This window comes from Gallus gallus, chromosome 4, assembly GCF_016699485.2.
Source record: "Gallus gallus isolate bGalGal1 chromosome 4, bGalGal1.mat.broiler.GRCg7b, whole genome shotgun sequence".
Taxonomy (NCBI): Eukaryota; Metazoa; Chordata; class Aves; order Galliformes; family Phasianidae; genus Gallus; species Gallus gallus.
The window spans coordinates 89,475,153-89,501,794 of NC_052535.1; the positions used below are offsets into that span (position 1 = coordinate 89,475,153).

Here is a 26,642-nt window from a genome sequence, read left to right on the forward strand (position 1 = left end):
TCTGCTTTTCTTTCTGTGGGACAAAGCCCCTCTGAGGGGCTTGGGGGGGGGAAATTCCCTTCTAAATATAAAACAGGGGCATGAGAGGGAGCGTTGTGACAGCGTGGCTGTGTGTGATGAGCTGTGGATGTCTCCTGCTCGTGGCATGGATGCCATCCAGGTCTCTCTCATAGACGTACATGATGGGATGATTGCTGCCTGCTCTCTCTGCTGGGATCCCTCTGCAGCTTCTAATCAAAGTTGGTCAGATTTCTCCCTCTTCCCCATAGCTCTTGGTATAAAAAGCTCCATCTTCAGTCCTGTGTTTCCTGTGTTCCTCAATTATGCATTAATGGCTGCAGCTGGTGCAGAAGAAGGGCAGGGGAAGCACTGAGGTTATTCCATCTGACAGCTGTGGATGCGGGCCGTGCAGTGCCACTCACTTTCCCTGCCCTCAGCTGTCATCTGCAGATGAGCCCCTGCAATTGCATGCATTGCTAATCATCTAAAATCTGTTTCAATCTGCAGATATTTTGCTGTCCTTTCCCTTGTCGCTCTGCAGTGTCCTTTAACAGCAGATGTCTACTTTCTTTACTGTGAGATTGGTGAGGTGCTGGAGCAGCTGCCCAGAGAGGTTGTGGATGCTCCATCCATCCCTGGAGGTGTTGAAGGCCAGGTTGGATGGGGCCCTGGGCAGCCTGGTCTGGTATTAAATGTGGAGGTTGGTGGCCCTGCCTGTGGTGGGGGGTTGGAGCTGATGATCCTTGAGGCCCTGCTAACCCAAGCCATTCTAGGATTGATTCTATGATTCTGTCTCCTTGTGGTTAAAATACCTGCTGGTGTTTTCAAGTAACTTCTTCATCTTCTTTTCCGTTCTGCAGCTTGAGCTCTTTAAATCAGTCTCTGCTTAGAACCCTTCTCTTGCTCTCAGGATTCATTTGCAGCTTTTGGTGAAGAATTTAAGCAAAAACCCTCCTGGCCATGTAGCCATGGTATTCCTGCTGCCTCCTCACTGCATTGAATGGGGATAAAATCGTGTCTGTGCTCTCATGTTTGCACACTGAAGGCTTGGAGCAGCATTGTAACATCGTAACAGCATTGTAACAGCATTTATTCCTTGGAAGCAGTCAGATGAAACAGTCAGATGAAACTCTGGATCCTGCTCCTCGTTGTACCTGTCCTGTGCAGAGCTGCTGGGCAGGATTGAGATCTGTGAGTGGTTGTTTTCTGTGGTTCCTTAATTTCACGAGCTGTTATTCTTCTAGTTTTGGTGCCAGCTGCTAATTATATCATCATCTTTCCCTTCCCTTTCCTTCCCATTGAGGTTTTATTGGTTACGGTAAGATTAGTGCTGACCCGAACCCCTTTAGAAAGGTGATGGACATCAGATCTCAAACAACAACCAGTCGTTCAGCGTGAGCTTTGAAACTCCAATGAAAAATATAGCTCTGTCTCAGATCTGTCTGCTAATTGTGCTTGTTTGGAGCAATTACAAAGTTGTTCAACCCAGGACTGAAATAGAGCACACTTGATAGGGGATAGTTTCTACTAAGCAGCTCTTAACTGAGATTAAAGTAGGACAGTAATTAGGCTCTGTTCTCTAAACCCTTTATCAACTTTCCCCGAGTTGTCAGGGATTAGCCATGTCCCAGGTGACCTGTAACCACCTGCCTGACCCTTTCGTTGTCCTGGCCACGTGCTGTGTTCATCCCCTGCTGTAACCATGTGCCAAGATTCCATTTAAGCAATGGGTCCTCAGCTGCAATTCTATAGGATTCTGGGTTTCCTGATTAATATTCACCTAAATGAAAAGAGCTTCACCTGGCTTCCTCTTGTACAGATGCATCAGAGAAGGTCCTGCAACAGTCTGAACTGAAACTATCCCAGCCCTGTGTCTACAAGTCCATGTTCTGGTGCAGAACTTTGGGGCCTTGCTCTTTTGGACAGGGCCAAGCTTGTGTTGTGGCTCTTGTTAGCCCCTTTGAGCTCCCCGGTGCCCAGCAGACCACTCACTTGGCTGGGGAGCCCAGCTGTGCTCTGGAGGGTCAAATGGATGCAGGGCATCGTGTGGTGATGTGCCAATCTTCTGGGCTGGATGCAGAGAATGAAGGAGAGCCAAGCTGGTCCTAATCTCTGCTGCAGTGGGTGAGATGAGGATAATGGTCTGCGTTACAGATGTGAAGGGAGGGTAAGGACAGGCATCTGGCTTAAAGCTTTCCTATTAGTATTTCAGAGGGGAGGCGTGAGGATGGTACGGTGCCTCCTGGTCGCTCTTGGGATCGCCTTTCTGGGCGGTAGGCAGCTGTGCTTACTGCAGTCTGCCCTTCAGCTGAGCCCTCCCGGGGTGAGGAGACCCTGCAGCAGATTTGGGGTGAAGTGCATCTTCTCAGGCTATGAAAACACCTTGCCAAGGTCCCAGGTAAAGAACTGAGGAGCATCTGAACAAAATCTCCTGAACGCTGTGCAAACTCGGTGCTGATATATAGAGAGTTACAGACTTTGCTGTGTTGTTGTCATCCCTGCTTGGCTTTGTCTGGGCTCTGCAGGTCCCATCTCTGGGTTGGTGTATAGCAGTGTGGAACTGCAGCCTCCAGCAAAGGGGCAGAGCAGCTAGCCAGTAAGTGCTGCCCACAGAGCTCGCTCAGGAAGCTGCTTATAACAACTGTAAATTGTCTGCTAATAAAAGCCTCCCAGGATCTTTTGAAGCATCTTTCAGCCCGTTCTCCTGCCACCCAGACAGGGAAACTGCAATCTTCTGAAAGCGAGTCTGCGCCTCTGTTCATATGCACATAATTAAGTGTCTTTTACAAGACAGTTCATTGCAATGCCGCTGGAATTGTATTAGCATTCCCTTCTGGTCAGGCTGATGCTGTGGAGAGAAAATAGCAGCAGCAGCTCTCATGAAGCAATTCAGCACCAGCAGTGATAGTCCAGCAGGAGACGGACCGGTCTGCCTTAACGTGTGTGGCATCGCCTTCAGGTATGCTTAATTTACTTAATTATCATCTCACATTTTACGAGTCCTTTCTATCTGCTGCGTTAAGGGCATCTTGAAGGATATTTTGTCTTTATTTTTAACAAAACAGCTGTTTATTCCATGGTTGAGGAAGCCTTGTAGCGCTTACTTTGCAATTCCTTTTCCCAAAGGATAGCAAAGGCAGTCTCTGGGAAAAGCTGCACTAACGGGGCTTGCTTAATCCAGAGAAAACAAGTCGGGTACACAATTCATCTTCTGATATAGAACAGGCTGCTGAAAAGATGGATAAAAAGCTCTTTTTATATTTCCTTTTATTGGTACGGCATGGGTCGTACCAGCAGTGCTCTGCTCAGGAGCTTCCAGTGGATCTCCCACAGATTCCCCCTCAACTTCTTAGCCCACCAACTCTCTAACGTGTAAACATCTTAAAGTGATGAGTTCTGCAGTTTAATTGCATGTCACACAGCTCAGCCAAGGTCACTGCTGGGCTTGCTGCACTGCTCAGAGCATCTCCTGCTGTCAACTCACTCTGTGGTGCAAACTCTGTGGACCCATGCATGCGTGCAGCAGGCATTCAATCATGCCTTTCTTCATCGTTAGGATACTGCTGGTTCGGAGTGCAGAAATATGCTTTTCAAGCAGTTTCATTGCCACCCACAAGCATTTAATACTTGTAGCTGATGCTTTTCAGTTTCCTTTTTCGGAAGGGAAGAAATGAAGAAGCACGCCGCTTTTCTTTGCGGTAGTAACGGTTCTCCTCCTTCTCACATAGAAGAGCATGATTTGGTGTAACAGCAGAGGGTCAGGCTGGGTGTTAGGAGACATTCCTTCCCCAAAAGAGCAGTAAGGCACTGGCATAGCTGCCCAGGGAGTGGTGGGGTCACCATCCCTGGACGTGTTCCAGAATTGTGGGGATGTGGCACTGAGAGATGTGGTCAGTGGGCATGGTGGGATGGGTTGGGTTGGGGATCTCAGAGCTCTTTTCCAACCTGAACGATTCAGTGATTCTGTGAAATCTGTCAGTAATCTGTTTGGGGCTGGTTTGTTCACCTCTGGCTGGATGTAGGAGCCCAGCTCTGGGGTTGGGGCTGCAGGAGTTCTCATTGAGCTGTCCCACATCCAGCGTGTGCTCCTTGAAAAGTCAAAAATAGGCAACCAGTCTGCTTGGCTTCCTATGGGCGTGCCCTGGGAACAACATCCTTTGATGAGATTTCTGATGCTGCTTTAGGTCATGGTGAGGAATTGTTCCCCTGCGAGTGTCAGCCTGTTTCCAGGTACCATTTGTCTTTCAGCAGCGAGGATGCGCTGTGTGTCTGTCTGCTGGGATTTCAGTTCTGTGCTTCCAAACTGGTTTTGATTTGGAAAATCAGTGTCTGGATCATTAGCACTCCTCGTGGGTTGGCCCGAGGGCTGGCTGTTTGCTGAGACCCAAGGGCTGGCTGTTTGCTGAGGCCAATGCATGCTGCTTTGCATTTGTTCAGGCATCGCTTAGAGACAGAGGGGCTGAGCATCAGGAGCAGAAAGGGAAAGGATGAATGGAAAGATGAATGTCAGGAGCGTTTTTCCCCTCTCTGCTGAGTCATGAGGAGCTCCAGTGTAAGGTGAGGGGCTGGAAGGGAAGGGAGGGCGGCTCTTGGCAGCATTTTAGCTGATAGATGAAGCTGCTGACTTCACTTTCAGGCTGATGTCTCAGAGCCCAATTCTTGAGCAGTGCTGACAGGAGTGGTGAAATGGGTAAGGTGAGCACATCTGGTCCCAGGCAGTGATGTCAAAATTGAGCCAAGCTGCAGGCTTTGTTTTTTACACTTCATTTCAAACAGTGCTTTGGGATGCAGATTATTCCTTTGCGCTGCCTGAATGAGGGCTTTGGTGACTCCAGGTTCTGTGCAGAGGACTTGAGGAAGAGATTAATGTGAAACAGAGATTTCTTGGACCTGAGCTTTCTTACTGCTGGTATAATCCTCTGGAAGGTGGCACCCATTAATGGAGTATTTTCCAAATATTGCCTTTCTTAAGCTAGCTTTTCTTCTGTGTTGTCAGGAACTAAGAGTAAAGACCAGCTGAACCAGCTCACCAATCTTTTTGTCCTCTCTCTGATTTGGAGACCAGCAGACACCAAATGATGTCCAGAGCAGCACCGGTGCCCCATCCCTGGAGGTGCCCAAGGCCATGGATGGGGGGTGGGGGGCACCCAGCCCACAGCAGGGGGGGCTGGCAGGGCTCTAAGGTCCCTTCCAACCCAACCATTCTAGACTCCGTGATGACTTTATGACTGTAATTGTAGCTTCTTAGAGAAACTATGTCCTTCCTGTTAAATATATCTGCATCGTTCTCAGCCTGCCTTTTCCTGGCAGCCAGTGTAATCTGCTTGCTTTCAAAGCCGCTAGCATGGTGGAGTGGAGCAGGATGGTGTGTGAGGTTATGAGGAGTTAAGCAGAGCCTGAACCCCACGCAGGACACCCCTGCAGAGCTGTGGTGTGCAAGTAAGAAGGGTTTGGCCAGGAGTGGAGATGTGAGGAAGGTCGTGGGGTGTTGGTGGGACAGGCTGATGGCTTTAATTCCACGTGAATTCACCTGTGGTCTCAGCTCAGAAATAAGCCCCTTTGGTAAGGATGTGTAAGCTTGTAGTTAGCAAGCTTGTAAGCTTGCCCACATTGCAAAAGAAAGGCAGAGATTTCTTCACCATGAATTCTTGGCAAGTCCATGGCATCTGATTGGTAATGTGAGGACTCTTCAGTGAGCTTGTGCATTTCGTAGGGCAGCATGAAGGTCAGTAAGTAGGAACAGAGCAGATAGATCCTGTTGCAGAATAACCTTGCACAGATCAGACTTGTTTGACTGCTTGTGCGGAATGGAACACCTCACCTGGGAATTCCTGGTGCTCTGCTTGGGACTGCGCATCCACCAGCACAACACTGACCTTCTTGATTTCTTCTAGAGCTGAACTGAGGTGCAGAAGGCTGTGCAGCTAGTGAGCAACCAGCACTATCTCCTGCTGCTGCACAGCTGTGGTGGTGTTAGCAGCTGGTTCAGAGCGGAGCTCACAGGAGGGCTGGTGTGGGTCTGCAAGCATGTTGGTGCTTTGTGCCCACATAACCACTGGTCAGACAGCTCACCTATCCTCTGCTGCCTGTTCTGAGTAACACTGCCTGCTGCTATGATTGCTTTCCTAAAAGGTTCACAAATGTATAAGAAACTTCACAGTTTGGAGTCACAACTCAGGCTCAAGTTAAAGCCCTGTTGCTTCTGGCTTGCATCATGTTTGATGCTGTTGGACTTTCTTTGTGTTTATGTGCTAAAAAGCATTCGGTCTGAGCTTTCTGCCCTCCCATGCAGGACTGGAGAAGACTTCTCTTTAAGAAACAAAGCCACAGAGGCTAACCTTGTGCGGGTTATCTTCTCAGTGCTCCACCAGGCTAACAGCATAGCCTGACTGCTGCAAATCATGGCCCTTCCTTGGATTTCCAGCAAGTTGGAAGTACTGCAGCTGAGCCAGGAAGTGTGTGTTACCTTGGCCTGAAGTGAAAGAGCACGTTTACATTCTGGACTCCAATTGTTTCCAGTTTTCCAGTGTTTTCCAGTGCCTCTGGTACTTGTGGGCTTTGTTTCAGGTATGGGTTTATTCTGTGGTGCCCGCAGTACTGATAGTAGAGGTTTCTTCCAGGTCTGCTTGTTTGCTTCAGAAGCAGCAGCTCAAAAGGAACATCCCATGTTGGTAGCATATCATGAAGTGCTGCGTGCTGGGGAGGCCTGCATGCATTTTGTAGTGGAGAGAAGTCCATAATAGGTGCTGGAAGGGAACCTGGTAGATGACACATCGCCAGCCCTCCTTGAAACACACCAGAGGGGTTGTGCTTTGCTGAAAGCTTCAGATAGTGCTGTACATCTAAGTGGAAGGTGAACTCTTTTGCAGTGAGTAGTAGGGGAGAGAAAAAAAACCCACAGTCCTTTCATCATCCTTTATTTGTCTGCGCTTTGTCATTGTTTGTCCTTTTGCTTGATTTTAGTATTTTAAACTAAAGATGTAAAAATCTGAAGCAAATAACAAAGCGTTCTCTCCTGGGAAGTGTGATGTAATTGAATTCCTCTCAGATTCTTCTGAGTAATAGAAATCCCTGCAAAGGAAGCTAGAAGGAAAGGAGCATTTTGTTATTTTCCCTACAAATAGCTGTTTTTGGGGCACAGAGGCAAGGTTAAATGCCACTTGCTATTGAGGAGAGCCCAAGCACCATGAAATAGCCTGTAGCTGGGATGTGGTGCGTGGCTGAGTTTGGCCTTCAGGCTCAAATCTTCACACTGCCCTTCCTGAAGGGATCCATGTCCTCTCCAGGGTTTTGCTCACGCAGCTGGAGAGAATTATTGGGATTATTTTTTCCGGAGCATTTTTAGTGCTGATGGGCAGAGCTGAATCTGGCAGTGGTTCACTTGAAGCCTGGCGTGCAGGACGCTCAGTTAGGGTGTGAGGTTAATTAATCCTCATTGAGCTAGTTAGGATGTGCTTTCGTTTTTATTGCAAACTATAAATAACGACGGTAAGGGATAATTGGATTACAAGAGCAAAATATGAGGGACGTGGCTGCTTTAGTGCCTGTTAAGCTACCTGGCTGCACTGTCTTTAACCTTTAAGAGGTAATAATAACACAACCGTGTTTAATTACACTTGTGGGTAAAACTGCAATGCAAAGGTTGGAAGCAGGGGCAAGGACAGAAAAACAAATGGAAGCTGGAAATAAAAGCAGGAAGTGCAGCTCAGGCTGCCCAGGGCCCCATCCATGGCCTTGGGCACCTCCAGGGGATGGGGTGCCTGTAACTTTGAGTAACAGTGCCAGGGCCTCACTGCTCTATGAGTAAAGCATTCCCCCCTAATATCTAACTTAAATCTCCCTCTTTAAATTAAAAGCCATTCCCCCTTGTCCTATCACTATCTGCCCATGTAAAAAGCTAGTCTGTGTTGGTGACGTATCCTTCTGGGGGACCATCTCCTTCCATAGGGCATCCAGCTGCTGAGTGAGCTGACAGATGTAGCACTTATGTGCAAGCAAAGCAGATAATGATGATATTCACATTATTTTTTGGACAAACTTGCCAAATACATGAAGAGTGCTATATATCTTAATATATATTCAACCGTTGCACGTAAAGATATTTTTCCTCAATCCTCCATATCAATTTAGGGCTGTTGAAAGGCTGACACTCCTTCCTTATCTAAGAAATGTGAGTGGCTGAGGCTGTCCCTGTGGTGCTGATGGCACTGTCTCCATCAGCACCCGCTGGAATTCCTGCAATCTCCATGATGAGTGCCTGGCTTTGGGATCTGCTTATCTGTGTGCTGGAGGCTGGGCTGAAAATGCAAGAACCACGTGAGAACTTCTGTCATGCATGAGAAATGTGAGCTGCGTCGTGATGGTGACTTGCAGACAAACACATCTGTCCTATTTTTGGTTGACTGAACTGTTGCCCAGGGATGACTTTATTCACTAAAATGTGTTTGTATGTACAAGAAATACAAAGTATTTCTTTCATTCTTTTATTTTTTTCTCACTCCTCATCCATGACTTGCAAAATACCTGCATCAGTGGGATGTTTGCAGCCTGTCCCACAGCTGGTATTGGTGTTGTGGACTGGGTTTTACGGTTACTGGGTGTACACAGTGGGAATTTATCAGTGTGAATAGTCAGGGTCTTTGAAAGAAACTCTCTTGGTGGGGAGGGATATTACAAACAGATGAATTCCCTTGCCAATGCTGAAGAATGCCATGAAAAACCTGCCACCTGCATCAGCAGTACGGTAAAAATGACTTCACGTTGGCAGAAACACAGAATGAAAGTCTGCTGGTTTCAGGCTAATTGCATTTTGGAATGTTTTCTGTGCACGATTTGTAGGTTGTAACATACAAGACGTATTGTCCGCTTGCCTGCCGTCTGTCAGGAGACAGAGAAGAATGTATGGATCTGGAGTTGGAACCACTCTGCGCATTGGGCATAGCCTAGGTGGTTGACTGGTGGCATTGGGCATGGCCTGGGTGATTGATTGGTGGTGTGGGGCATGGCCGAGTGGTTGACTGGTGGCACTGAGTATGGGTGGGATGATTGATTGGTGCCATTGGCCATGGCTGGGTGGTTGGCTGGAGGCGTTGGCCATGGCTGGGTGGTTGGCTGGAGGCGTTGGCCATGGCTGGGTGGTTGGCTGGAGGCGTTGGCCATGGCTGGGTGGTTGGCTGGAGGCGTTGGCCATGGCTGGGTGGTTGGCTGGAGGCGTTGGCCATGGCTGGGTGGTTGGCTGGAGGCGTTGGGCGTGGCCTGGCTGGTTGGCTAGAGGTGTTGAGCGTGGCCTGGCTGGTTGGCTGGAGGTGTTGAGAGTGGCCTGGCTGGTTGGCTGGAGGTGTTGGGCATGGCTGGGTGGTTGGCTGGAGGTGTTGGCTGTGGCCTCGCTGGTTGGCTGGAGGTGTTGGCTGTGGCCTGGACAGTTGGCTGGAGGTGCTGGGCATGGCTGGGAGGTTGGCTGGAGGTGCTGGGCATGGCTGGGAGGTTGGCTGGAGGTGCTGGGCACGGCTGAGTGGTCGATTGGTGGCACATGGGAGGTGACTTGGGAACATGGTCCTGTCCGAGGCTCTTAGGCTCACCTTTCCAGAATCTGTCAGCAGTCCATATACAAGATTAGGTCCACTGACTCATACACTGCGTAATGCAAAAGCTGCTTGGAAATGGTTGTCTGGTCAATCAGTTGTTTGAACATCACTAGCGTAAAAGTTAGAGGCTGGTAATGGAATGATTTAGTGAATGTGAGGACAAATGGCTTGCTCTTGTTTCCTTTTTTACTTTTATTTTTGGGACAGTTTGCATCCTTAGAATAGCAAAAAATTCCAAGTATTTCCCGGTTCCTGGTAGGTTGTTTCCTCTTTGTTCAGAGGATTTGGACACAAGCACGACCGCTCGATTCAGGTACTGTGGCCTCCTGCTAGAAAATCTTATTTACCTCTTTATGTGATTGGATTTGTAAACCTCTGTGCTTCAGGCCCTTCGTGGAAACCCTTCTCCTTCCCCCTCCTGAAATACAAGCAGGAGGGCTGTTTTTTCACTTCTACAGACTTTCTGCTGCTCTTTAATGAGCTCTTGGTGTGCTTTTTTTTTTGTGTGTGTGTCTCCTTAATGTAGATCATATTTTTAGAGCAGCTCATGCTCGAAGCCGTGCAAAGTTGATTGCTCAGCCGTGCGCTTCCCCATCTGAGCCAGCTGAAAATAACCGGTCCCCAGGGGTGGGCAGGAGCAGGTCAGCTCCATGCACAGCCCCAATCACCTGCACCTCCTTTGTGTGCAAGAGGTTGGCAGTTTGGGGATTTTTGTTGTTTTCCTAGATGGGATTGCAGAAGCTGAGAGGCGATGCGGGAGCTGATGGAAGCTTGGAGATGAAAATGGTTGCATGCCTGATAGCTCAGGTGAGGCATTGCTGCAGCTGGGGCTGTCCCTTAGCACCCATGGCAGCTGTTCAGGGCTTGTTTGGATCTACCTGCTGCTTGGATGGGATGTCAGCTGGGAACCACAGCCTTCTGTACAGGCAGGAGCTGGGCTGTGAGAGGGACAAGCCCTGTCTGAGCATGGGAGGTGGGACTCATAAACAGTCAATTGTCCTCATCTAATCAGCAGCCCTATTTTTACACATCCTGCTCTGTGTTGATGGGGTTTTTTTTTTGTTATTTGTTTTAACTTGAAGCAGTGCACTACTATGTTTTTCCTCTTGCCTGCTTCCCAAACAGGAAAAGTCAGGGCTTTATTTTTTCCTCTCGAGGAAGGACTCTAAATGGCTGCTGAATGACACATGTATTTTGACAAGGCAAAAGTGTAAATTAGAGTCACAAAATGGTAAGGTTGGAAGGGGCCTTAAAGCCCTTCCAGCCCCAGCCCCTCCAGGGATGGGGCAGCACAGCTCTCTGGACAGCAGTGCCAGGGCCTCACCTCTGAGTGAAGTTTCCTCCTCAGATCTAACCTAAATCTCCCCTCTTTTATTTTAAAGCCATTCCTGCTTGCCCTGTCATTATCAAACCATGTAAAAAGTTGGTTCCCCTCCTGTTCATAGATTCCCTTTAGGTATTGGAAAGCTGCAATGAGGTCTCTCCAGAGCCTTCTCTTCTCCAGGCTCAACAAGCCCAGTTCCCTCAGCCTGTCTTCATAGGGAAGGTGCTCCAGCCCTCTCATCATCTTTGTGGCCCTCCTCTGGACCCATCTGCTTCCATCAGCATGAGGATGCCCCATCCCTGGAGGTGCCCAAGGCCATGGATGGGGCCCTGGACAGCCTGAGCTGCTGGGGGGCTGGATGGAGTGGCGCTAGGGGGGCTGTGAGGTCCCTTCCAACCCAAGCCATCCTATGTGTCTATGCTTTCAGCCTCTAAGCTCTGTCAGTGCACTGACAGCCAACCCATTGCGGCTGCCTCCTGCTGTGGGCAAGGGATGAGTGTCAGAGCTCCGTGCATCAGATCTTTGTTTTTTACGTGTCTGCTTTTTCGTCTTAATTTTCCCACTGGGGACACTGAGGTCCTTTTAAGCAAATTGGCCCTAGGCCTGAGACATTACACGTTGCCTTTTTAAAATTCCTTTTGCACTATCAGTTGGACACAGCACCCTTCGCTTCCTGTCCTAAATAGCTGCAGAGAGTTGCTTTGTTCTGCTGCAGTGATAGCTGTGTGCAGAGCAGCACACAGAGCTGGAGCCTGAAGACTCTCTAGGAACCCTTATACGTGAAGTGCCATCATTTGGTGCTATTAGCATTCATTTTTTTGCTGAACGCACTTAAAAAAAAAAAAAAACCCCAACCTGAGCTGCTTGCATTTTGAAATGACTCTGTTTTTGATATCTATTGCATAGGGGAGATGCATTGGGGTGGGCGTTGATCTTGGAGGTCTTTTCCAGTCTTTGTGGGCAATCTATAGAGTCATCAAGTGTTTTGTTGATTGGCCTGCTGGGTGTAAGGAGTGCAAATATCCATCCACGGGTTGTTAAGGGATGCTGAGTGGCGGTGCTTCATGCAGCTCCAGGCTCAGTTCAGACCCAATTCACACCGCTGCCATCAGTGCTATGGAACCCACTCCCTCCATAGAGCTGTGAGGGTTGGTGCAGGTCAGCAGTAGGGAGGTGGATGTTAAATCTGAATGGTTTGTTGGCGTGGAATGCTGTGCTGCATCTTTGAGAAGGGCGATCTCAACGTGGAAGCTGATGGACAGATGCCTGCAGCAGCATTCTGTGTGCTGGTGTTCAGCTTCCCTTCACAACACTCTGCTTTCCTTGGCAGCTTTGATAGGGTTTTGTTTTCTTTTTTTAAAGGCTGAAGGAACTATTAATTTTCCTTCTTTGACCTTTGCACAATGCAGATCATAAATTCCTGAATAAAGGCTGTGCTCTTTTCTTGAGATTGAGTACAGAATCACAGAATGGCCCAGGTTGGATGGAACCTCGAGGGTCATGAAGCTCCAACCCCTCTGCTGCAGGCAGGGCCACCAATCTCCACATTTAATATTAGACCAGGCTGCCCAGGGCCCCATCCAACCTGGCCTTGAGCACCTCCAGGGACGGGGCATCCACAGTCTCTCTGGGCAGCTGTTCCAGCACCTCACCATTCCAATCTAAACCTTCTTTCCTTGAGCCTTGAAACGGTATTTCTGAATCCCTCTCAACTTGTCCTTTCTTTCCTAGTTTTCCATACAGATCTGCTGAATCAGTGGTGCCACCACACAAACATCAAGCAGCAAAGGAATGCTACTACGAGCGCTAGCCTTGAGGGAAAATCCAAAGCAGATCCACGCAAACCAGTTATGTCATCATCCAACCCCTTGGGGGTGATTTTACTTCAAGGGATGTCTGCCTGGTTCTGCATTCCTCTTATTTTCTGTGCATCTTCCAATTGAAAGTCAGCAACCCCTGTCTACATGCAGGGTGGTGTTTTCTGTCTACAAACAGTGTCAGTGCACTGGACTGGGTCTGAAGTTCTCCTTGAACTTCTGGGTTCCAACACTGTCCCACTGCACAGCAAATGGGATGTGTATCCCCAATTCCCAGATGAGCACATGCTGTTTGAGCACAGCCTTCATGCCTTCACTGAGCAGGAGTCCACAAAGCACTCTCCACTGTGGTAAAGCTCGTTTGTCCCTATGGTTTCTTGCTTTTGCTTCTACAAGAAGCTTCATTTCTCTGGCTGTCCTGGCTGATGTATGGCTCTGAAGATGAATGGCTGTGGCTGTCTCTGTCCATCGTTCAGAACAAGTTTGCTTTGTATTTTGGGCTTTAACTTTCAGCATGGGTTTTTCATTAAGCTGTAACACAGCAAGCTGTCTAGTCTAATAACAGCAGACGTAAATTGGACGTAAAATCTTCACGCCTGTTTCTCAGTCTGGCACTTCTTACTAAGTCCTTTTAAAGAACCAGCGAGTGCTTGTTTCTCAGGTACCTGGCATGAGTAGAAACACATCCCAGATGTTTTCTGAAACATGATGTGCTCTTAAAACAAACTTAGATCTGTGTTTTTTTTTTTTAAACTGATTAATTTTTTTAAACTTTCCCTTTTGTTGCCAGTTCATTTCAACCACACAGGCGCTCTGGGGAAAGCGGTGACTGAATATTTAGGTGGGTCTCTCCATTGGAGAGCCTGGTATCACTTTTGTGTGCTGAGCCAGGAACCTGTGGGAAGGGCTGGAGCACCTCTCCTATGAAAAAAGGTGGAGGGAACTGGGCTCGTTTAGCTTGGAGAAGAGAAGGTTCCAAGGGGACCTCACTGTGGCCTTCCAGTACTTAAAGGGAACATACAAACAGGAGGGGGAATGGCTGCTTATGAGGTAGATAGTGATAGGACAAGGGGGAATGGTTTTAAACTGAGACAGGGGAGGCTTAGGTTGGATATTAGGAAGGAGTTTTTCACTCAGAGGGTGGTGAGGCACTGGAACAGGTTGCCCAGGGAGTTTGTGGATGCCCCATCCCTGGAGGCATTCAAGGCCAGGCTGGATGTGGCTCTGGGCAGCCTGGTCTGGTGGTTGGCAACCCTGCACATAGCGGGGGGGGTTGGAACTGGATGGTCGTTGTGGTCCTTTTAAGCCCAGGCCATTCTATTATATAATTCTATGGATTGTGTTATTAACGTTGGAAGAGACCTCGGAGATTCCACATCCTTCATTGCTATATCTCAGTGGTTCTGGAACACCTCCAGGGATGATAACACCACCCCCCACATCCCTGTGCCAAGGTGACCCAGTACCTTGGTGCTGTGCTCACCTCCTGTTCAAGGCTGGCTCTCCATTGCTTTTCCTGGCCATAGGGCCTGTCATGGTGGCCTTGGTCTTTGGGCTCCTTGCTGGCTCCTTCTGCTCTCCCCTATACTGGATAGGAATATTATAGGCTAGGAAACAGTCTTTTATATGTGTGTCCTTAATATATATTGTGTATAACTTTTTCTTGGGGTTTAGCCCTTCATCTTTTCCAAATCTGTTGTAGGCACATGAACATTTAGGATTTCCTTTGGTGCCATCAAGTGGCAAACTGCAGTACTGTTGCTTGGCTGAGATGATGAGGCAGAAGCTGCAGTCATGGAGCTGCTCTTCTGCTGAAGGGAGTGTGGCCAAATCCCATGGGACACATCTGTGTGTGGGCAGCATACAGCCTGTGGGTGCCCCGAGTCATTGTGCAACCTCTGCAACATTTTCAGTTGTCAGGAGAGTCTAATCTCCCACTGCAGGTCCTACAGGAGGACATATCTCTTGTTCTTAATATAAAAACTCTTTCCCTTCACGTATTGAATTGGTTCAGGATCTTCCTGAGCCACACCTGTTCCATTTGAGTCACCATGTTTGCTTTGCTGGGCTTGCAAGCAAAGGACTGCTCAGCACAGAGCCCTTATCGTAGGGCTGCTCAGCAGCTGTGGAATGAGCAGCACCATCGGGCTGTTCAGTTGTGCAATCCTTGCAGTAACAATTGGCTCTGTTTGCACAGTGAGATTTTTGGCTGAGGTGTGAGACTCTGTGCTGTAGGATTATCACTGCTTCTGTCTCTTGGTGACCTGCTTCTTTTCCCTGTCTTTTTATATGCAGAAAGATGTATGACCATTGGGGACCTCTAAGGTTTGCCTTGGGTAGTACTGCGTTTTGCGTGGCTGTGGCTTCGGTTATCTCTTACTTTTGGATGCTGGAGATGAGCCAATATTGTCCTGCACTACTGAGCTGCTGAAACATGGGTCTCAATGCATCTGCACAAAGGCCGACGTGTGCAACAGAAGTCACCTTCCCTTTGCTTCTGTCTCTCTGTAATTGAATGGTCTCTCGTGATAATGACCTCTTTTGGCCCTTATTTCTATGCAGATGTTACATATATAGGCTCACCATTCTGTCTTGCTTAGTTTCTGTGTGCAAATGTTCATTTTCCTAATTTTCCCTGTGCTGTTCTACTGCCACTGCACTACTTAAAGTGATGGAGAATTGCGTTCTTAAATCACAGTGAATCAGCCAGCACTGCTGCTTTGGTTTCTCTTCTCCCCGAGCCCCTTGGTTACAGTTGAAGCTGTCTTCATGCATCATGAACTGGTTTGTTGCCAGTTAAGAAAAAGCCCAATTGCAGTTCACTACAATTAATTGTAATTAGCACGGTTGTTTGGAATCGGGAAATGCCTCCCTGACTGAGAGGAGGAGGAGGAGGAGGAGGAGGAGGAGGGTGTGAGTGTGACTCAGCTCCCTTATGACAATTGCTATCAGATGGGGAGGGCTGGTGGGAGATGAGTTTGGATAGCTCATGGGCAACCACTGCCTTTGGGAGCACACGAGGGAATTTCCCCGCTGCTGAGAACAATCGTTGGCAATGGGCTCCTGCAAACAGGGCGAGAAGAAAGGATGAGACCCTTTGAACAACTTGGGTATGGGTTTTTGGGCTGGGGTAGGGGTGTGTGTGTGGCCTGGGATGGCTGTAGTTTCCCCAGCCCTCGCCTGGTGCTGCTCAGTCTGGCACATGGGCACTTGCACCTTTACCTGTGCAGGTGGTGTGGGCAGCCTGGGCTCGTTATTACAGCACCATTTTAGGAAATAAATACCATAACAGCCTGTTATGACTGGCTTTCGCCTGTGCTGTAGCTGCTCCGTTGTCTGGAAGCTGTTGAATTTCATAGAACCATAGAATGGCCTGGGCTGAAAAGGACCACAAGGACCATCCAGTTCCAACTCCCCCTGCTATGTGCAGGATCGCCAACCAGCAGCCCAGGCTGCCCAGAGCCACATCCAGCCTGGCCTTGAATGCCTTCAGGGATGGGGCATCCACAGCCTCCTTGGGCAACCTGTTCCAGTGTGTCATCACCCTCTGAGTGGAAAACTTCCTCCTAATATCCACCCTAAACCTCCTCTGTCTCAGTTTAAAACCATTCCCCCTTGTCCTATCACTGTCCACCCTCATAAACAGCTGTTAATTTTGGGGGAGTGGAGCTGTGGCTGTCCCAGTTTGTCACAGGGAGTGGGACCAGATGGCCTTGAAAGGGCCCTTCCAACTCAATGCTGTGGTTCTATGGAGGTGGAATAAGGAATAATGGAGGTGATGCAATTAGAATAGCTTTGGAAGAGACCTACAAAGATGAAATCCATCTGCCTGACCATACTCTGTCCACCCAAGTGCTGCATTGCCTGTGTTGGCTCAAACACCCCGAAGCCCACCTTGCTGGTGCTGCAGTGCTTGGTGCCAAACCAGGTTTTCTGTACCCACAACTGGCTGTTGGGTATCTGTGTGCTTGGCAGGGGTCTGAAATTTGTGCAGACTTGAGGCCTGGTGCAGCGGTGACTTCAGTTTATTCATAAAATGGCCTGGGTTAGAAGGGACCTCAAGAATCATCAGCTCCAATCCCCCTGCTGCATGCTGGGCCACCAACCTCCGCATTTGATACTAGACCAGGCTGCCCAGGGCCCCATCCAACCTGGCCTTGAACACCTCCAGGGACGGGGCATTCAACATGGAGGTGATGTGTTGTTTCCCAATGGGTTTTGCTAACTCTGCTCTTCGGGTTTCAGTAGTCTGAGGGAACTTTGCTCTTGCTGATTCTATGTCTGGCTTCCAGGCTTAGGAAACCCACAGCGCTTGGAGTCTGGCTCACACAACAGCATGAAGCCCTTGGCTGTGGGCTCCCTGCACAGAGAGTTCAACACGAGGCCTTCCAGCTCACCAAGCTGGCCTCACTTGGCTTGCCTGCGTGCTAAAAAGCCCAATTATGCCTCGTTTGAAGCTGAGCCTCAGTGCAGTTTGGCTGCGGTGACACAGGGTGGCGGTGCCACTTAAAGCTCTGCTGGCCCAGGGGCTGGGCTGATGGCTTTGGGCTGCTGTCAGCAAGGCTGTGTCCCTTCCGTGGCTCTGAATTACCTTCATCTCTGTGTGTCTGCTTCTCAGCCCTGCTCTGATGTGCTCCATAAGCTGCTGAGCTGTGAGGGAAGGTAAGAAGGCCCCCGGGAGTGCTGCTGATGTCCACATCCCCAGAAATAAAGGCTGTGGTCAAATTGCCCCCGTACCTGGTATGTACAGCTTCACATTGCCAGGCTTTCAGTCCCCGCTTTTGACCTTCATTTTGATTTAAATCTGCTTTTTAGGTCCTGCCAGAGCTGTGTCTCTCCCCAAACACATTGCCTTAAAGCCCTTTTGGGCTTCATGTGAGTTCAGGAGCAAAATGTTGCCATGCCTCTTCCCAGTAATCTTTATTTCCCTGTATTTGAGGTGAGACTTTTCTACGTGTGGGCCATCTTTGCTGTTTGCTTACCTTTGGTAAGGTTGGTTTTGCTGGCAACAGAGATGCTTCTAGTCACTGGCCTGCTGCTGCCGTTCTGTTTCATATCTGGTGCATTAAGCTCTTGTCAGCACATCTTGCATGGGATTTGTTCTCTTTGTGCTGCTTTTGGATGAACGCTGGCCTGAAAGATTGCTTAGAGCATGCTCTCACATTGCTCCTGCAGTGCTGCCAACCCCATGGCCTTGCTTTGGCTGTCTCTGACAGTCTGGGTGCCACTTCTCTCACAGGTCTTTGCTTGGGACTGAGCAGTCTTCTGCACTGTACAAACATCCCCAATCCCGCAGCTGTCTCCCAAAGGAATAGGAGAACAGCTCTTAAAAGGAGAACAGCTCAGTGTCTGAGTGCTGAGTCAGACTGAGGCATTTCTCAGCCTGTGGCCAGACAGCCGGGAGGAGCTGAGAAACAGTGTCTGCACCATGTATCACAGGAGAGCCTCCAGCTATCTCATACCGAAAGGCAAGCTGGCCCATGAGAATCAGTGCTGCGCAAGAACTGCTGACCAGGCTGGCTCCCACCTCTTGGTTTTTGTCTGCCCCTGGTGATCCCTTGAAGAAATCCTTCTTGGAAGTCTGTGTAGGGTTGGGGAGAGTCTGAATAACTGCCCCTTGTTGTATAGGAAATGGGCAGTGTCTGGTTCCAGGAAAAAATATACTGTAGGGTGGTGTTTGTGGGAGATGTGAGGGGCTGATTTTTGTGTGTCTGTGCTTTGTGCATCCCTTGGCTGATCTTTGTGCCTCCTTTGCACAAGAAAACTCTGTAGACATAGCATGCAAAGCTACTGAATATGGCAGAGTATAGAATCATCCATCTCCACCTGGAAGCATTCACGGCCAGGCTGGACGGGGTTGTGAGCAGCCTGGTGTGGAGGGAGGTGTCCCCGCCTATAGCAGGGGGTTGGAACCAGGTGATCTTAAAGGTCCCTTCCAACCCAAACCATTCTGTGCTTCTGTAGCATCTCCGACGTTGGAAAAGACTTCCAAGATCACTGTATACACAGAATGTGGTTGGACTCGATGACCATGAAGGTCTTTTCCAACATAAATGATGCTGTGATTCAAGGATGCTGTGTTTGTAGGCAGGTTACTGGGTACTTGTGCTGTTACCCACCCCTGCAAAGCACTTCCTTGTCTTGGAATTGTGATGACTTTGTGTAATTAAGGTCAAATAAGTGTATGAAATGCTGAAAGTGAAGACATGCTTTCAAGCTTTCTGCTATTGAAACACTCGTCAGCAGCACAATATGAAATTACTCTCCAGTATTTGGGTGCCTTCTGATGTTTTGCTGGACTAATCTGTTATAGCTGAGGTGTGAATGTATGGCAGAACTGTTTGCCAAAATGAACAAAACCACATCTCAGCACTCCTTGGTGCCGCTCCTTCCGAGTGATTGAAGACTGCAATATCGGCTCCTTCCTCCCCAGCTGGGGAAAAACGGCAGGAATGCAGAAGTTCAGAGCAGTCCCAAAAATGGGACGGGTTTGGGGGTAATCGTAGGAAGTGGGCTGAGAAGAGTGAGGGATGCCAGCACCGTTCCTGTTATCATTCTGCTGCACCTGCTTAGGTGGTGCCTCTTATTGTCGTTGCTGGAAGATGTTCTAATAGTGGACATAACGTCCTGTCACCTGTGTGGATCCTGGGCTAAAGCTGGTCCTGATGCCTCTAGGTTCCATCTCAAAGGGTATTTGGGTTTGGACATCTTCCTAATGTATTTGGTAGGGATGTGGAAGCCTCAGAGGCATTGAGCTCCTCATGAGAGTGACTGCATTGCTTCCCTGGTTGGTATCTGCCATTGGCTCTGGGAGAACACAAGCCAAAACGTTATGCTCCTTTCTGTTTTGAATTTGCCTGGCTTAAGTTTGCAGTCATGTTACGCTCTCAAGCTTTTCTTCCCTGCCTGAATTAAACTGCTCCCTGGTACCTGGCCTGGCTGTGAGCATGAGGTTTTTTGTTCGGGTTTTTTAAATGTATTTATTTGTGGCATATACTTGCATCTGTTAATTTACTCTCCCTTCTGAATAAGCTAAGTGGAGAGATCATCATCACAGAATCATAGAATGGCTTGGGTTGGAAGGGACCTCAAGGATCATGAAGCTCCAACCGCCTGCCACATGCAGGGCCGCCAACCTCCATATCTAAAACTACACCAGGCTGCCCAGGGTGCTGTCCAACCTGGCCTTGAGCACCTCCAGGGATGGATGGGGCATCCACAGCCTCTCTGGGCAGCTGTTCCTGCACCTCACCACTCTGTAAAGAACTTCCCCCTGATCTCAGTGTCCTGCCCTATCCAAGGCACTGTTTCCACCCCGTGAACTTCTGGTCTCTTTTTGGTACATCCTGGACTTGTATAGCTCTGGAATTGCACGTTCCCTGCTCTGGAGCTGCTATTTCCTTCTCAGCTAGGGGCACCAAGGAAAGGTAGCTCACACCGCAGCACATCCAGATGTGTTGGTTGAGTCCCTGCTGTAGGCACTCAGTGTGCCAACACACCACTGTGGGAAGGGAGGGGGACACACATCGTTTGTGGCTCCGAGTCCACATCCTCTGATCCTTGCAGGTTTGTGTCTGCCCCTAATTTTAGTGCTTTTCCTAACAATAGTATATTCCTGCAACTAAGTGTGATTAGGGTGTATCGTTACATTTCTCCCTTTCTTAAAACCATCTTGTTTACAGGCGTTGTAAAGATGATTCATCTCTGCCTTAATGTTAACCAGCTTGGACGGGCTGAAATTTATCTCGCTTTGGTTCTAGCTAGCATTCCTATCCTACACATGGTGCGAATCAACTGTCCTTCCAACTTGAAAGAGCTTGAGAGAGCATGGCCTGCTGACGCATCGCTTTTGTTCTTGGGGGAATTGTTTCCATTGTGCTCACTGAAAAAAAGGAGAGAAGTTGAAAGCTGTGCTCGTGGCCAGTTCCCTCCATACTCGCCTCAGCTGGGGGCATTCGTGTTTGCTGGAGCTCTTCTGGCTCGCCTGCCTGGGGTTGCTCCTTACATTTCCTGGCTCTTCTCAAGGCCCAACGCTAATTGCTTCAAGCTCTCCCTCTCCATGCCTTTCATCATCCGAAGTTCGTTCTGTAATAGGGATGTTATAACCAAGCTGTTCCTTTATATTCTCAATTAGGGTAATTATTTGTCGTTTTCTTCAGGATCTTGTTGGCACACAACAGCTGTGTTCTACCCCGGAGATGGCTGTGGCTTTACGGTGGCTCCATTTTTCCAATGTATAGTCTGAAAGTCCTTATTGTCGTAAGTGAACATCTGAGAAGGCTTTAGAGCATTTTAAAACCAAAGACTTGATCTTGTACAAATAAAGGAAATGGGAATTTGTCCCTTTTACCATCAGTGAAAGTAGAGTTGGGTGCTTTGAAGTCCTTGTAAAAGCTGGGAGAGATGTGGTGCCCAGAGCCCCATTCCTGCCCAACATCAGGTGGTTTCCAAACAGCTCCAGCTCTTCTCTTCAGACCTATTAAACATAAATAACCTCCAGAAGCCACCTATTCCATCCTCTCCCCATCTGCGGAGGTATTTGGTCTCTCCAGGAGCAAATGTGTCTGATCTGCTCCCACGTGACATTTTTCTTACTTAGTCTTAGAAATGATCAATTTAAACAAGTTCCATAACGTGCCCAGATGATCTGTCTTGGTATTACAATTATAAAACCTTGTGTCTCATGTTTAACCTAATTCTTCTGGGCAATTTAAGCCCATTACTGTTTTTTCTCTCTTCAACAGATGCAAATATTTCCACGGGAATGTGAGCCTGGGCTTCCTTCAGTGGTCACACATCCCAAACGCTGCTGCCTGTTCATCCACATTTCCTGCCTGCTGGTGATGCTGTTGCTGTCTGTGTCTTCCAGATGAGTTTCCCAGAGTAGGCATCTATAGTTAGAGGATGAGCTTTCAATTACAGCGCTGCAGAAGAGAGCAGCAGTCTGGGATGAGGTTGAGATTTGTAGGGAAGGAGGGGTTTTGAGTTCCAGACCCTAGTCTTGGATCACAGAGGCTTAAGGCAGAGGTAGTGACTCTTTTTCAAGGGTCTGATGAGTGGTTCCAACTCAGTGAGGTTAGTTAGGCTTTGTTTGGGTTCTCTGGCAAATGCATGCTAGTTAGAATGGCTTGGGTTGAAAGGGACCTCAAGGATCATCAGCTCCAACCCCCCTGTCACAGGCAGGGCCACCAACCTCCACTTTTAATACTAGACCAGGCTGCCCAGGGCCCCATCCAACCTAGCCTTGAACATCTCCAAGGATGGATGGGACATCCACAGCCTCTCTGGGCAGCTGTTCCAGCACCTCACCACTCTCATAGTAAAGAACTTCCTCCTGATATCCAACCTAAATCTTCCCTCCTTCAACTTCAAACCATTTCCCCTTGTCCTGCTGTTATCTATCCTTGTAAAGAGTTGATTCCCCTCCTGTTTGTATGCTCCCTTTAGGTCCTGAAAGGCTGCAATGAGGTCACCCCACAGCCTTCTCTTCTCCAGGCTGAACAAGCCCAGTTCTCTCAACCTTTCCTCATAGGAGAGGTGCTGCAGCCATCTGATCATCTTTGTGGCCTCCTCTGGACCCCCTCCAACAGCTCCCTGTCTTTTTTGTACTGGGGGCTCCAGACCTGGACACAGTACTCCAGATGGGGCCTCACGAGGGCAGAGTAGAGAGGGACAATCACCTCCCTGTCCCTGCTGGCCACCCCTCTTCTGATGCAACCCAGGGTACCATTTGCTTTCCGAGCTGCAAGAGCACACTGCTGGCTCATGTTCAGTTTTCCATCCACCAGGACCCCCAGGTCCTTCTCTGCAGGGCTGCTCTCAAGGACTGCTCCTTCCAGCCTGCATATATGCCTGGGATTTCTCCTGTCCAAGTGCAAAACCTTGTACTTTGCAGTGTTGAACTCATGTGTGGAGCTCATGTGGGTTCTGTCCTTACAGCTGGTCAGACCCGTTGTCTTTGGGGAAGCCCAGTGGCCTTCTCTCACACCTCCCTGTTTCCTCTCCAGCAGTTCTGAATATGGTTCCATCAGCTGCACGGAGACTGTGTCCCACAAGAGCCAGCTCCATCCTGCCATAGCCCTTTAGCACCAATACCTCCTGAGCTCTGCTCCCTCTGCCAGCTCCTCAGGGACTGCTGCTTCCCAGCAGGCTTTGACTCCCCTCGGTTTGGTGTCACCGACATCTTTCAAAAGCACAGCCTGCCTTACATTTTCCAATTTGCTAATGAAACCGCTGAAGGAAAGCAGGCCCACAAGAAATTTGTGTGGAATCGCTGTTGAAAAGCCCCTTCTGGCTGAGTTCAGTCACTGTCAAGCAGCAGCATCGTTTGGGGATCCATTCTGATGCTTTGTGACTCGTGCACGTGTGTGGTTTACGGTTGCTTTCTGTACCACCATCCTCCCAAAGTGCTGGGATAGCCTGGCCCTGCCCACAGCCATGCTGACATGGAGTGCCCATGGGCAGCTTCCCTGCTGCTAACCAAGGTTGTCCTGCCATGTCATGGCATTTGGTGGTGCCCTTTATCCGCTGCTCCAGGGCTGCGAGGTGATGGGGTGCTGCTAACAGTGCAGGTATCAGCCCTGCAAACTTCCTTTGACCTCTTTTCGTGGAGTTGTTGCACCACTCTTGGTTCTTTTTTTTTTCTTTCTCTGCTTTGCTCAGTAGTAAATTTGTTTATTATAAAAGTTAGAATAAGATTAAACAAACTGTTAATGCTTTTATGTAGCTTAATGAGAAGAAAATGTTTCTGAGGGATGAAAACCACTACAGAAGTTTAAAGTGGGGTGAAAAAATTGAAGTCCACAGCAGACTCAGGAATTTGTTCCACTTATTAATTGAAAACAAAAGCAAGTCCCTTCGGTTCCACTGTCCCCAGAATGTCCTCCTTGCATTGTTCCAGATCTCTTTCATTTTGCCCCCAGAGATTTCCCTCCTCTGTACTTGCAGCTGAATTTATTTAGGTTACTTGGGAGTCGCTGTCCTGCAGCCACGCGGCGGGCGGCTCTTGTTGGGAGCGAGGTTGCAGGGTCAGCCTCGTAGCTTCTCATTCTCCAAAACTGCCTGGAGCCCCTCTGAGAGCCACAGGAAGGACCTCCAGAGTTAGTTCCTAAAGATTTCCTGCTGTTCATTCATGTATGTGCAGTAACTTGAAGCTCCTCGGGTGTTCTTGCAGTGCGTTTGGGGCATCTGGCATTGCCACCTTATCACAGGACCCCAACCTGGCTGAGGATGGAGCCCCTCTGGGTCCATCCAGCCCTGCAGCACCTCAGGGCTCCATGCTGGGCTCTCCTCACTGGGTCCCTCCTTGCCAAACCAACAGTCAGTCTTGTAAATAAACAAGCAGTCTTAGTGCTGAGCACTGGGAGTGGTGATTGCAGTCGGTGAAGGTACACAGAAGTGCTTCCTGGGGTCAGAGGGGACCTCCTGTGTTCCAGCTTGTGCCCAGTGCCTCCCCAAGCCCAACCCACCCCACCATGCCCACTGAGCAGGTCCCCCAGTGCCACATCCCTATGATTCTGGAACACCTCCATGGATGGTGGCCCTACCAATCCCTGGGCGCCCTGTGCCCAACCTCTCCCCACGATGACATTTTCCCTAATATCCATCCCTATTTTCAGATGAGCACTGCAGTAACATAAGGCCATGCCGGGACCTCTGCTCTCATGGAGGCGTTTGCCCGTGATGGATATCCTGGAAAGATTTTTCCAGTTGACCTTTCGGTAAAACCAAAGTGGGGTTTTAACGCGTATGCAGAAATTGCGAAACCGAACGATACGATCCAAGAGCTTTTCCAAGTCATCTTCAATGGTTTTATTTAGCCAGCATAGTTCAGAAATGCAAACCAGAGGGATGTGTCAGCGAGCGCGGCCTTCCATCGCAGGGTCATGGCTGCCATGAGCGTGGTGGGACAGACCCTGTCAGAGAATCTTAGCATGGCCTGGGAGAACCATAGAATGGCCTGGGTTGAAAAGGACCACAATGATCATCTGCTTTCAACCCCCCTGCTATGTGCAGGGTCGCCAACCACCAGACCAGGCTGCCCAGAGCCACATCCAGCCTGGCCTTGAATGCCTCCAGGGATGGGGCATCCACAACCTCCTTGGGCAACCTGTTCCAGTGTGTCACCACCCTCTGAGTGAAACTGCCTATGTTCAGTGTGTTGAAACTTGTGTGTGGGTTGCCTTCTTGACTTCTGAACTGCCGGGTCCATCACTATGAGAAAGGCATTGAGGCTCTGGAGGGTGTGCAGAGAAGGGCAATGGAGCTATGGGGGATCTGGAGCACAGCTGTTATGGGGAGCAGCTGGGGAAATGGGACGGCTCAGTCTGGAGGAAGCCCAGGGAAGACCTTATAGCTCTGATTTTAGGTCTTTTTGAGAGATGTGTTTGTATTCTTTTGGTTGATGGACACCTCTGTCACTGCTGACGGTGTTTAAAGCAGACACACTTACAAGGCACCCCTAGCAGGCATAGTAGTTTGCCTGTTGTGCGTGAGTTGTCATCTCCACGTTACTATGCCTATGGCACTGCCTTGTGAGCACCCTGAACTCCACTGCTGTGGGGCAGCACTAGATGGCAGTCTGTCTCCAGCTTTCACCTTTCGCCAGCAGAGCTCTGCTAAGCTGCAAGGAATAGCAGAGTACCGTGGTGGCACGTGTAGTTTTAGGAAGCTGTGTCTCTTTTTGCCTTTATTCCAAAGCAGAATTGTGCTGCTTAAGCTTAGGGATAGGAAGGGGGAATGGGATTTGGCAGCTGCAGAGCTGATACTTTTCCTCTGTAGCTTCCCTCTCCCCTTTAATAATTCTTTTTTTACAGATTGGATTCTGGCTGTTTCTTGTCAGTAATGATGTTAGCAGGTGTTGGAATCCTGACTCATGATGGCATCTTCCTTTTTAGGTCTGTTTACGATGGAGAGGAGCACGGTCGTTTCATGGAAAAATTGGAAGCACGAATCAGAAACCACGATCGGGAGATTGAGAAAATGTGCAACTTCCATTACCAGGGCTTTGTGGACTCCATCACAGAGCTGCTGAAAGTTAGAGGAGAAGCCCAAAAGCTGAAGGTAAGAGAAAGCTGCTGGATGTGGCCCAGGGCAGCTGGCTGCAGGTGGCCCTGTCTGAGCAGGGGACTTGGACAAGGTGACCTCCAGACATCCCTGCCAACCTGGAGTGCCCTGTGGTTGACCAACCAAGCAGACATCTCCTTTTGTCCAGAGCATCTCCCCTCTGCCTGGGAAAAACCAAACCAAACCCAACAACAACCTTTATTCTTTCTCCCTGTACTGATCAATTAGTCGTTTGAAGCTCAACAGTTATTTTGGCAAGCTGGAATGCTGTGGTACATCAGAAGCGTGGGGAAGATTAAGGCTAGGCCTGTTCTGTGTTAGTGAACATGTGCTTTTCCTGGGATACCTTTGGCCAACTTATGCACATATAAGCTCTGCAGTCAGCAGCATGTCTGCTGTAGCACCATCCACTTTAGTGCCTCGTCTGACATCAGATTCTCATTGTAGAAGGCGTTGTGTTTGAGCCAGATCTGCAAAACTGGTACGGGTTGCCCAGAGAGGTGGTGCTCCATCCCTGGAGACATCAGGTCAGGCTGGAGGGGCTCTGAGCACTGATGGAGCTGTGGGTGTCCCTGTTCATTGCAGGGAGTGGGAGCAGAGGGCCTTTAGAGGTCCCTCCCATCTCAAAGCATATTGTGGTTCTATGAAAACAGTCTGGTGCAGAGCTGACCGTAGTCGTGAGATATCTGCATGTTGTTGGCAGGTGAGATGTTAACATTCAAAAAATGAACTTCAGAACATTGTGAGGTGCTCAGAGCAAGCAGGAGCAGCAGTGAGAAATAAGGGTGCTTGGAAGTAAGTACAGAAACAGTGTTTGCACAGAGCCGTAGCTTGATTCTTTTTCTCCAGCAT

The 26,642-nt window shown here is 49.1% G+C and overlaps 1 protein-coding gene across 11 annotated transcripts in view; it reads left to right on the top strand.

The window, feature by feature from the left end:
* EXOC6B (exocyst complex component 6B) overlaps nucleotides 1-26,642 on the top strand; it is a 243,507-nt gene that overhangs the window by 2,882 nt on the left and 213,983 nt on the right. For all 11 annotated transcript variants that reach the window (XM_004936290.5, XM_015286064.4, XM_025149797.3 and 8 more), the window contains one exon: nucleotides 25,622-25,787. In XM_004936290.5, coding sequence (XP_004936347.2) covers nucleotides 25,622-25,787 — 166 coding nt within the window. The remainder of the gene's footprint in view (nucleotides 1-25,621; nucleotides 25,788-26,642) is intronic.